Source organism: Culicoides brevitarsis, chromosome 2, assembly GCF_036172545.1.
Source record: "Culicoides brevitarsis isolate CSIRO-B50_1 chromosome 2, AGI_CSIRO_Cbre_v1, whole genome shotgun sequence".
NCBI classification, from domain to species: Eukaryota; Metazoa; Arthropoda; class Insecta; order Diptera; family Ceratopogonidae; genus Culicoides; species Culicoides brevitarsis.
Genome location: NC_087086.1, coordinates 25759588 through 25772720, shown reverse-complemented (window position 1 = coordinate 25772720; position 13133 = coordinate 25759588). Strand labels below are relative to the sequence as shown.

Sequence of the window (13133 nt, the reverse complement as noted above, 5' to 3'; positions counted from 1 at the left end):
ACAAACTCGCTCTCAACAAAAACTTTTCATTCAATACGAAAACCAGGGCCGAAAATTTAGTTCGGTCAAAAGTCAACATTTCAAAAAAAAAAAAAAATAAATAAATAAATAACACAAAAATTATTTTCGTAACAAAAATAAATTTTAAAGTAGTTTTTCAATTATTAATTTTTTTTTTTTTTTGATAAAAAAAAATAATTAAAATTTCTTCAAATTTTCCGATAAATTTTTTTTTTCAAAAATAAATATGATATTTCTAAAAAAAAAAATTATTATTAATAATAATAAAATATTAATTTTTTTAAGCTTTATTAATTTTTTTTTTAATTTTCCGAAAATAATTTTTTCAGAATTTTTTTTTATTAAAATTTTAATTTAAAAAAATATCAGAAATTTACTCTGAACTTAAAAAAAAATTTAAGATTTTTAGATCAAGTTATTGAATTTAATTTTTCTATTTATTTTTTTGTGAAAATTTAAAAAAAGTATTTAAAAAGCTTAAATAGCAAAAAAAAATATTTTTTTTTTTATTTAATTAAAATTTATTAAAATTAATTTATTTAATTAATTTTTTCCCAAATTTTTATTAAAATTGTTTTAATCGACAAATTGATTAACTTCTAAAAAAACCTCAAAAAAAAGCTCAAGATCGTTAAGTCTTAAGTAAAAAATAAAAATCAAAAGAATTTTCGGCCCTGTAAATAGCACCATCATCATCAGAGATAAATCTCAACAATTTAATTTTTTCCTCGTAGAAGTAAATTTTCAGCAAAAAGTACGAAAAAGATGAATGAATAAAGTGATTCACAAAAAAAAAATAAACAAACGATATTCATTACGAGACTTTTACAAAGTCATAACGCATGACAAAGTATCTAGGTGTCGAGATACGCACGCCGCAAATAAAAAGCATGGAAGAGGGTGGAAAAGCAAGATTGACAAGAGAAGAGTCAACCTCATCAAGTAACGATGTAAGGTAGGTAAGTGATTCAAAAGTAATTGATGTTGTTTTCCCTCTCGTTTTGTTTCTTTTTTTTTTTTTGCAGAAGTGGAAGATAAATGAGAAAAGTTTTGAACATTTTTTTGCTGTCGGTTTTTTTTTTCGTGGAACGAATTTTACTATTGGCCTCCACTTAAACTGATGGAAAAGGGATAAATTCATTTTTCAAACTTTATCTGCAGACCCGATTTTTTATTTTGGTCCAGGAACCACCAGGTAACCCCACGAAAAGTTGTTAAGTTATTCAATTCAGAATTCAGATCAAAAGCCATTAAAAGTTCAGTGTACCACGTTATTGCTCCTCCATGGCGGCGTGTCTAGTCGCTTTTTATCGCAACGCGCGCGTCATTTACACTCGGAAAAAAGACAACACACGCACACACAAAAGAGTGTAATTTAGATGAGGAAATCTTGATGAAAGTGTGAAGAACGTGATTTGAATGAAAAACACCGGATTCCGTATATTATCGCTCACTTATCATTCAACATTCCATTCTCATTATAATATTTTTGTATAAACTATCGTTTTTGGATTACTTTAACATGGATTTTTTTTTGTTGGTGTGTAGACAGATATGAATTTCAAGTTTTATTTTATTGTTTAGGGTGAAGACGTGCGAGATTTTTATCGAAGATTTTTCGCCAGCGAGGGGTGAAAAGTTGTTGTATTTTTTTTTATTTCATTTTATTGGATAAATTTTTTGAATCAATAAAAAAACATTGAAAGAATGATAAGTGCCTCCATCAATGCGGGATTTAAAGAGCGACACAAAGGAAAGGAAGAGAAAAGCTTAACACACAGTCGAACGCAATAATTGGGGGAATCCATCATGAAACGTCTGTGACGTATTTATTTAATGATCGTCTCTATTGTTTCTATTTCTCATTTTCGAGGCAATTTAACGCACACAGAGCATTTAGTAGTTTTGCTATGGAAATTGTGCAGACACATAAAATACAGGAGGGAGCATTTATGAAAAACAGTTAAATGGAACAAAAGTTTTCTCGTCACATGATTTAGTCACATACTTTCGTCCATAAAAAAATTTTTCATGAATATTGTTTAACTTTAAAAAAGCTTTAAACATTTTATTTTATGGACTTTTAGCTGTTATTAAAAAAAATTACCTAGTTGTTGGAATTTAAAGAGAAATTCATATTAGTATGAAACGTAATCCCTTTAGACGGCACGAAGACCCCGTCGATGCCCTTGTCAAACCTGACCTAACTTAATACAAGGATCAGACAACTTCTGATGATATTTTTGTCTAAATTCCTAATTTTGAGGAGTGGTAAAGTATATTATCATTATTTTCATCACTAAATATGTAAACAATACAAATTTGATGACATTTTGTTTGTTTAGTATTCAAAGCTATATTGACCTTGACATTGACCTTGACCTTATATGAAACAAAATAAAAGGTAACGAATTGAACTTTTGAAGGTAGATAAATAACAAGGATTGCAACTGACTAACTCTGAAGAAAGAAAATAATTAAGGTAGTCTATTCGTATCATTCAGGTCTTGGAAAAGAATCAGAGGTATTTTCTTAGAGGTAGCAATGAGGCTTAGAGACTCTTTGTTACGTTTTACTTCAATGATATTTTGGCCTTGGTCTGTGGAAAAAATTTATTCCATTCGGATCTGGATTGAACAAATATCCTCCAGTTGGTGATTTTAAGCGCCCTTAAAATTTAAGGTATTCTTCTGGGGGGGTGCGAATCTATATAAAATCACCTTTTTTGTTAAATTTTGTGTCATTTTTGTGATGATTAGTGCTTTTTAAGCTTCAAGGGGGGTGCGATTGCCCCTCCCTTTGGATTCGCCCTTGGTTCTGAGAATCTTGCGTTCAAAGAAGAGTTGCTCTTGGTTGTTGGAATGCTTTCAGATCCGTAAAGTGTGACCTAAAGTGACGTAAAGACGGACCTTATCAGTGTTTTGTAGATATCGGACTTGGTTGGATTGAAAATTAGTGAGATCGACCTATCAAAGGAGTAAAATTAATTTCTTAAATTCTAATTGAAGTCTAATGAACTTAATATAACACTTTATTTGTCGATCTCAAATAAAAGTATGATCATCATCTTAGGGTTTAGGGTAGGATTTTACTAGACCTAGTCTACTATGGCTCGCATCACAGTTTCTAAAGAGTCCTATTGTACTTCATACTGTGAAATCGTAAGCTTTCTCAGTAAACGCCGGGGAATGGGTCTTAGCTTTTTACCTGTCATCCCAAGCAGGCGTCCTCAAAATTCACTCAGCTCTCCTAAAAGGTCCCAAAGGGTCTCTTAACTATCTCAGTAAATTTTGAGCACGATTGGAGTCAGAAAAGTTTTTCATAAGTTCCTATCATCAGCTTTTTCGATAGATTGAAAATCGCTTGAAAAATTGAAAGATAAACGAGAATAGTATGAAAAGAAAAATCAAAATTTAAGCTGTTTAAAGATGATTTTGAACTTTAAAAAAAACTTAACATTCTTCTAACAATGAAAAAAAAATCCTTCTACGATTTTTTGCTACAATATATCTGTTACTGAGCCTAAAAGAGTATTTAATATCGTAACAAAAGCTTTTCTCTTTCAATTCTTCCTGCACGACAAAAACAAAATAAATGACAAAGGTCAACAGCTGGCTTTAAATCATCAACGTTGACTATAATAAGCCATGACTGCACTTTTTTCTCGTAAAATCCCCGCTAATTCCTATCATTCATGATTTCCATATCACTTTTTCCCAACATTTTTTGCCAGTTCCCGGCAGCATATGCGTTACACGAGCTAATTTTTCACGCCACTAAAACTCCCATATTGTTCTATTCAATGAATTTTTGAGGCAGACATTAAACAACGCGCGTTTTCCCCCGAAAAATATAACAATAAATCTCACTTGATGCTTTTAAATACCAATTATCCGAATAATTTGCACACGCGTGTCTGTGTTAAAGTGTATGAAAATAAAAAAAAATATAATTTTGCAAATTCATATAGGCAGCTCGATGACGAAGACGATAAACGTGGCTCATTATTATGATGTTATTATTTTTCTTTCAATTTATTCATCATGTGCTGCTACGGCTGCGAACACATGCTACCCGCTCACCGCACCAAAGCCTAATTAGAATGCTTTTGCGAGCACAAAACCAACACTCAGGCGACCGACCGACGACCGCCTACGATAGAGAAAAAAGAGAAGAGAATTACTTGCTAATTATCGTGTTGAGCTTGTTCGAAATTATGTTTGCTTGTTTGCCGAAAATCGATGACTGAGCTTGCATACTTATTTTCGCATTAGGACCCGAGAAAATAGAAAAATTGCTCAGACTGGTCACAATTAATTACTGTTTAACGCTTGACTTGCCTCTCGATTTGACGGAGAGTTTTGAGGAGTTTCTAGCGGAAAAAAATCGATGAAATTACGCAAAAAAAAAGAATGTATAAATAAATCGTAACGAAAATTATTCAAGTCACGCATTTATTTACATATTATATCCTTGCTGACACGGACCACAACAAAACTTACGAGCTTTTGTTTTAAAACAAAAAGTTTGTGCCGCGTCGACAGGCCTTGAAAATCCTTCCTGTTTTAAAGCATTTCGTCGGAAGGCAAATGATGCTTTCTTGTTTGCGAACAATTGTCTACTAATGATGTGTTACCGATTTTTTTTTGTTCTTCTCTCACCGCAAAAAGACATGTAAGAGATAACAAGTTGTAAACTGTAACAAATTAAGCAGAAACGTCGTTCGAGGCGATGCGATGCGATGCATTATTGGCTGCATGCGAGTAACACGTACGATTTGCAATTTCACCTGTCAGGTTTTTGCATCGCACAAGTTGCCGTGAAAAAAGTAAATGGAAATGTCGAGAAAGGAGAAAGAAAGTGGCAGTAAGATGGATTCAGTTGTCAGCCAAGATATTTTCATTACAAATGTGAGATGAATATTTTGTGAGTGAATCTTAAAAGTTAGGTAAGTTCTACGAAAAAAAATTGATGCTTTGTTACAGGAGATTTCGTCTATCATGTGTTGACAAAAATTTAATCAATTCATGAGTTGTTTTAAAAATCTTTTAAATTTCTACATTTTTTTGACATTTAGTGCAACGAAAAATTCGATTTCGCATACATTTTTAGTTCTCTAAAAATTCTAATTTTTTTGCATTTTCTTTCCCAGTGGGACAAAATAACCTTTTTTAATGCCCTGAGGTCTTAAAAATAAGGCCTTCAAACTTTTCCATAGAAATTTTATGAAATTTTTATTTTTTTGAAAAAAAAAATTCTCCATGCAAAAGTTTTAGGGCCTTATCTTAAGACCTCAGGGTCTTGAAAAAGGTAATGTCGTCCCACTGAGTTGTAAAAAAAAGTAAAGCTCCACTTGTAAGATAGTTTGGCAATCTGAAATCACTTCTTCTTTGAAGGCCGTAAGATCGAGAGGGATTGAGATGATGATAGAGGAATCCTACATGCGCTACCCTATCGGAAATATGGACTATGTATAAATACATGCACTGCAAAAAATTGGTGTTTTTTGCGAGTAATTCTTCTTGATTCACTTTGCGAGACACCATAAAAAATTTTCAAATTTTGTAAATTTTTGAAGTAAAAATTTTTTTTCGAAGTTTTTAGTAAGGTTTTTGATTAAAAATGATTAGTAGATGAATTAAGCAACAAACATAAGCTATTATTTCTGCAAAATTTGTTTAAATTTCTTAGTTTTTTTGTGAAAAATATGTGTGAGTTTTAACTTTTTTCTTATTTTGATTAAAATATGAACGAAAAATAAAACAAAAAATAAACGAAAATAAAGTAAAATAAATGATATTGAAAAAAAATATGGAAAAATCATACTTAAAAGTATAAAACAAATAGCCCCGGGTAGGATGGTAAATCAAAAATTCATGAGTAAAAGATAGGAAAATTTTGGCAAAATATTTGAGTATTGAGCTGAAATGCAATATTTGGTGAAAAACAACTGAATTACTGAAATTGAATTTTTTAATGTTTTGCGCAAATTTTTATATTTTTTACGCATTAACTTTCGATTTTCTATCAAATGTTTTGTTTGAATTGAACTATAAAAATTTAAAAAAATTGCCAATTTTAAAAAAGTAAATTAATTAATATTTAATAAATTATTTTAAATTTATTAATATATATTTTTTTCAAATTAAAATTTTTTTATCAAAAAAGTATTTAGTATGTACAATTTATTAAAAAAAACTAATCATCTCCAAAAGCGAAAAATTCTTCAATTCTGATGATTTTAACTAATATTTTACCAAAAAATTGTTTTTAGAAAGTTAAGAAAATTACTTAAAATTATAAGTTAAGAGCTTCGTAATTTCTCCGTCAATTTCATTTTTTATGTCCTATTTTTGTTTTTTAACGTATAAATTTTTCATTTTAATTTTATTTTGGGTGAAAAAAGAAAAATACTCAAAAAAAAATACTCAAATACTCACACAAATTTTTTATAGTGCATTGATATATCTATATTTCAATTGTGTATATGTATTAAAATATGGTTTTATATATGGTTTTATACATGGTAATTTTGAGCCAAAAGTAATCGTGTATATCGAGGTGTATAAATACATATTTTAGATATAGTTTTATACACGGGGATATTTAAACTTTGAAAAACTACAATAATGTGTATAATACATATATCCATGTATATTACTATAGTAATATACACAGAGTTGTTCAAACTACCGGCAGTCTTTCGGAAACCTTCAAAGTGAGAGGACAAGCTTTTTTTTAGAGACAAAGGTTTAAAAAAAATGTGAAATGAAAAAAATCTAAAATTATGAAAAAATGTGAGATACATAAAAAAATGTGATAATACATTAAAAATGTAAGAATATGTACTTTTGAAAAAAAAAAAAATTTAAAAAAGAAAAAAGTTAAAAAAAAATTTAAAACATTTTAAGAAAAAATTTTTAAAAATTGTTCCTGATCATGGAAAGTGTCTTGTAAAGGTAAGAATTTATATAAACTTTAATATTTTGGTTTGATTCGAAATATATTTTTATTAGATGTAGAACATGGGAATTTGAGATGGAAAATTTATTTTAAATAGGACAAAAAATATCGCTTCCAGCTCTCGTATGGCAAGTAAAAATTTATATTTTTTTCGAAATTATTATTTTATTTTAAATTTAGGTATTTTGGACCATCAGAATACAAGCAGCATATAGGAGACATTTGTACTTTGACGATAAATCAGCGCAGAAAGAAGATTTTTAGCAACAAGTAATTCAAAAATTGTATAAAAAAATGTTCAAAAATTATTACATTACATTATTACAGCTTTATACACAAAATTGGATATATCTTTATACATGGTTTTTGCTTATAGGGAGTATAGTTGCCAATAATCTCTCATAAATTTTATTTTATTATCAAATATTGGATGTACCTTGTTAGTTTCACTGTCTATTGAAAACCCTATATTACATTTATATAAAATTCTGTCAATTACTTGTAAAAAATTTCCATAATTGACACGAACATAGATCTCTTTTAAATATTTTAGTTTTGAAAAAACATCTTTTACAATTGATTGGAATAGACTTGAATGAATTTTAGTGTTTTTATTCGATGTCCTCATGCATATTCCTAAAGATAGTAAATTTGGAAAACTCTTTATTATTTTTTCATAAATCTCATTTGAAGACCAAGCTTTGTCAAAACAAATGAAAAAAGTAGTTATGTTATCATAATTCAGTTTTTCGTCAAATAGTACATCGTAAGGAATTTTATTAAGTGTATCATAATTTAGAATGATGGTCAACGAATGAAATTTTAAATTAGAGTTCAGCCAATTTAATGAGCAATATTCTGATTGGCTCTCAATTACTAAAATAACTTCTTCCAAATTTATCATATCTTTGAGCGAAACGTTATCAAGTGCGTGACGCCCAATACAGATTTTTTTTATTTTTCTTTGAATTGAAATCCAGTTGCAATATATTTCACTAGGAAGTTCATTAACAAAATCATCAAGCGGTCCCAAAATTGTTAATCTTTCGAACTCCGGTAAATGTGTCGCATTTAATTTAGTTTTAAGGACATATACAAACAGCGATGTTTTAAGAAAGGATATTTCCTTTACATGTCTGCCAATTCGTTGCCAGAATTCTGTCAGATCTTCTGGTTTAAGAAACAAATTTGTAGGAGTTAGGTTACCCAAGTAAATGTGATTGTACTTAAAGTTGGTTGAAAGTAACAATTTTACAGGGTCCAATATAAGTGACAAACATACATTATTAAGGCGGAGCGTTCGATTGAGTTTCGTACTTGAGGAAAAAATTTCAAACCAATATTTACAAACAACGCGACATTTAATTAGGCTGATCCTATCCAAATATGTAAAAACTCTTTCCAATATCTCTTTAGGCAAAACATGATTAATGTTTGACTGACCTTCTTCAGTGAGAATATTTTCATTTGTCTCCCTATTAGTTTTATTCTTTTGAATTTGTTTCTCATATATTTCAAGGTTTTTTCTAGTATATCTAACTTTGAATCCTATGTTTATTTGATATAAGTCAATCACTTCCTCCAAATTAGGTAACTGTTTAAAAAGCTCTAACACTTTGTTTCGTGTTTCTTCACAGTAAAAACTCAGAGATTTCATTTGCCGGAATTTTTTTCCTATGGTTTCTAAGCCATCTTTCGTTAAATAAGTATATCCATCATATCCATAAACAACTTTTAGGGAAATCAAGGAAGGGTGGTACTGAGAAATTATCTGTACAATTACATCACCCATGATTTCGTCCTTGATGGAAATAGTCAAGTGCATCAAGTTTGGAAAAGCTTTTAAAAATCTTTCAAAACTCTCTTTTGTACTTTCAGAAAATTCACACTCTAGCTGCTGCACATTTTGAAATTCAGGCCAAAAAATGTCGGATGTTCCAATATAAAAGTTAATTTTTTTTAAGTTTTGAAATCCCGTTGAAAATATGTACAATGGAAAGTTATCGGAATTTTCCCATTTGATAGAAAGATGTTGCACTGATGGAAAACTTTCAATGATACTTTCACAGTAATTTATACAAATCGGGTGATCCATGTCCTTCACATCAATAAGCAATTCTTGTACAGAATCACTTTTAAAGGGCTTATGATCCGTTGTACATCCGATTTGACAATTGTCATTTCGTAAAATTTCAATTGATAAGGGTTTTATGAGAAGATTCCTGGAATATCCATCGCTGTTGAATACTAACTGCATTTCTGTTATAAACCATTTTAAGTTATCGTCCAAAGATGGCAACGGATCACAATCAATCTTAATGTCGGCCGCTTCAATATAATTATAATTAAGTTCGCCAAAAAATTCATTTACAAATTCTGCTTCTAAAGGAACATAACAGCCAAATGTCAAGCTTTTCAATAACTTACAATGCTTTAATGCATGAAAAAAACTATCGCTAATGACAATTTTTTCTTGACTCCAACGTAATATGTTATTTCGCATGATTATCGTCTCTAGTTGTTCGTTTTGGATGAAAAACTCTTCTAGATCTTCTAAAAACTCTATAAATTCTATGTTTCTTATTTTTGGTAGAATGTTTTTAATATCAAGTAATTCTTCTTTTGACAAGTATTTTGATAAAATCAAAGTTGTCACTGATTCACATTTAAAATCTCTAAATATTTTATAACAGCTATAAATTTCAATTTTTAATGGTTTTATGAGAAACTTTGATGATTTTTTTGCGGTTTTGAATTCCAACTCCATGTCTTTTATAGTCCAGATTTGGAATTTATCAAAAACAGGCCCCGGATTACAGTCAAACTCAAAGTTGCCCACTCCAATATCACTTAAATTCCGTTCAGTAATTCTTAAAAAGTTTTCTTCTAAAGGTATTTCACAACAGACCGACAAACTTTTCAAAGACTTGCGATATATAATTGCTTGAATTAAGTTTTTTCCAATGACGAGCTCTTCCGTACCTACTTTAAATCTTATTTCATCATTCCGTAAAATGATTTTTTCTAGCTGTTTGTTGCTAATCAAAAGTGGTTCTATATCTTCTAAAGCTTCTTGAACTTCCAAAATGTTTATGTTTGTTATTTGAGCTGCAATTTCAAGTATTTGGTCTCGATTAAATTTATTTGATAATATCAAAATTTCCACTGATTCGTTCAATTTTTCCCAAAAATTACGTAATGCTTTACTATTCTTCACCGATTCATCAAATACATTTTCCATTCCTTCGATGGTTAAAATTTCGAACCTTTGATATCCTTTGATAACGTCTTTAAAAATTTTATCTTTTCGTGAAAGTTTCATTTGATTTTTTAGAATTAGTTGCTTGCTGTCTTCCATGTTGCTCAAATTTTTACAATTTAACTGTTTTTGAATTAAAAGTGTTTAGTTTCTATTAAAGTCAAAATTGAACTGAATTGAATTTAAAAAAAAAGTTATTTTATACTGATAAATATATTATAATGATTAGATAAGATTAAATTTATTTATTTTGCGTATTGCAAATAAATAGCTTGATATTTTTCATATTCCTGTTAAAGTGGTCAAATTTTATGAACATTTTGAAAAATTAAGAAACGTTAATTCAAGAAAAAATTATTTTTGTCTGAAAATCCCATGAAAACCTAAAAATTTGCTGTTATTAACAAAAATCCCATCTCTTGACAAATATTATTAATTTATTGCACATCAAAACGTTAAACTTTAGGTTTGGGCAGCCCATGGAGGTAGCATCGGTGCGGGATTCTGCAAATAACTCATGACGACAGCAGAAACACTCAACATGAACGACGAAAGAACTTGCTTCGCGTCCTCGTTAATTCGTGAATTGGCGAAACTGATGCACGAGCAATAAAGAGCCAGCCAGGCACACCATTTTAGTTTTATCATTAAGCCGCACATTGACATAATCATTCCTGAAACGAAGATAATGAGTTGGAAATTAGCAAATCGCTCATGTGAATTACTCGCTCACCTAAAATATTCATGTAGTCTGGAATCATGTCTTCTTGCTGGTTTGTGTTTGGCTTGTATCTGACAACTTTGTCCGTTCGGCGGGGATCGATTATGGCATTCATCTACAGTTTAAATAAAATGAGCATTAAGATGTTCATAAAATTTTTTTTTTAAAGCTAATTTAAAAATTTGTAAGGAAAAAAATGTAAATAAAAATAAATCAAAGTGGAAAATCAAATATTTATAAAATAAAAATTCTAGGATGATTAAATTTTTATGTATTATGTAAAATTATTACCGCACAAAAAATAAAATTAATTAAGTGTTAGAAAGAAAAATAGTTAGAGCAAAATAAATAAATAAATTATTATTTAATTCAAAAAATAAATAAAATATTAAAAATTATAAAAAAAATACTTCTTTTAATACTTCTCTTGGTAGTCTTTTTTGTACTATAAGTGATAAAGAAAACGAACAATTTCTTTTAAATCTTATTTCTTTATAAAATATCCATAAAATATCTTAAACAATATTCCTTCTTATTATTCGTGTATATCGAGGTGTATAAATACATATTTTAGATATATTTTTATACACGGGGATATTCAAACTTTGAAAAATTTCAACAATGTGTATAATATATACATGTATATTACTATAGTAATATACATTGGTATATACAATACATTGTTATATACACAGAGTTGTTCAAACTGCCAGCAGTCTTACAGAAACCTTCAAAGTGAGAAGACAAGTTTTTTTAGAGACAAACGTTTATAAAAATATAAAATTAAAAAATTTAAAAAAAATACGTAAAAAAGTTAAAAAAAAATAAGAAATGTTAAGAAAATATTTTTAAAAATTGTTCCTGATCTGATCATGGAAATTGTCTTGTAAAGGTGAGAATTTACAAAAATTGTACATAATATTTTGGTTTGATTCAAAATATTTTTTTATTAGATGTAGAACATGGGAACTTTAGATGGAAAAATTATTTTACATAGGACAAAATATATCGCTTCCAGTTCCAGCATGGTAAATGAAAATTTATATTTTTTTCGAAATTATTATTTTATTTTAAATTTAGGTATTTTGGACCATCAGAATACAAGCAGCATTTAGGAGGCATTTGTACTTTGACGATAAATCAGCGCAGAAAGAGGATTTTAAGCAACAAGTAATTCAAAAATTGTATAAAAAAATGTTCTAAAATTAATTTTTTATAAATAAATGAACTAAAGTAAAGTAAAAATGAATTTAAATTGCATGAAAACCTAAAAAATCCCCAAAAGGAACCCGAAAAACCATCCAGATAAAACCATGTATAATACCATGTATAAAACCATAGCTATGAATCCATGTATAAAATCGTGTATAAAGATATATCTAATTCCTTTTTTTCTTCTTATTAAATATACATACTTTTAGTATAGCTTTATACACAAAATTAGATATATCTTTATACATGGTTTTTTCTTATAGGGTAGGGGTCTTTAGTCAACTCTTCCAAAAGGTCTCTAAGTAAATTTTAAACACGATTTAAGTCGGAAAAGTTTTTCATGATTTTGATTCTCGATCCGACGATCTTACGCTAGAAAGTCCTAAACGCTACTGTGTTACCTCATATATTTACAAGCACTAGGGCTTTTATTTTTTTAGATGGCCATTAGGGTTTCTTATTTTGATAGAAGCCAAAGGGTTGCTATTTTAGAGATAATTATCATCTTCATCAGTTATCTCTAAAATATTAACCCTTTGGTTTCTATTAAAATAGTTACCCCTAATATGGCCATCTTAAAAAAATACATGCCTTAGTACTTGAATATGAGGTAACACAGTAACCACTGAACTAAGCTGACTTTCTTCATGCCATACACAGTAAAAAATCTAAAATTTCACCTCAACTTCGATTTGTGGCGATTTTCATGATTTTCAAGCAATTTTTGGTCGAAAATCAAAATTTAAAAAAAAAAATCACTGGAATTGTTTGTTGTCTCGAGTAGATCATTTTTCACCAAGAAACATATACTTGCAAACCTACAATTTCTTCAGAAAAGCCAAAAATATCGATTTTCGAAATTTTTTTTACGGCACCAAGAAATAAAAATGGATATACTTAATTTAAAGCAAACCTACAATTTCTTCAAATTTATATGAAATTTTGTGAAAAATTGCC

The 13133-nt window shown here is 28.9% G+C and overlaps 1 protein-coding gene across 1 annotated transcript; it reads right to left on the bottom strand.

Moving 5' to 3' along the window:
• Nucleotides 1–10705: 10705 nt before the first annotated feature.
• LOC134828818 (protein Asterix-like) lies at nucleotides 10706–11079 on the bottom strand. Its single transcript, XM_063841803.1, has 2 exons — nucleotides 10977–11079; nucleotides 10706–10917 (listed from the first exon to the last, which is right to left on the bottom strand). The coding sequence occupies exons 1-2, from the start codon at nucleotides 11077–11079 to the stop codon at nucleotides 10706–10708; spliced, it is 315 nt and encodes a 104-aa protein (XP_063697873.1).
• Nucleotides 11080–13133: the final 2054 nt, after the last annotated feature.

Excerpts from the sequence above, each read along its gene's own strand:
- LOC134828818 (XM_063841803.1), bottom strand. The coding sequence starts at position 11,079 with ATGAATGCCATAATCGATCCCCGCCGAACGGACAAAGTTGTCAGATAC. Across the intron at positions 10,918-10,976 it reads AGACTACATGAATATTTTAG|GAATGATTATGTCAATGTGC; the intron begins GTGAGCGAGTAA and ends TCTTCGTTTCAG.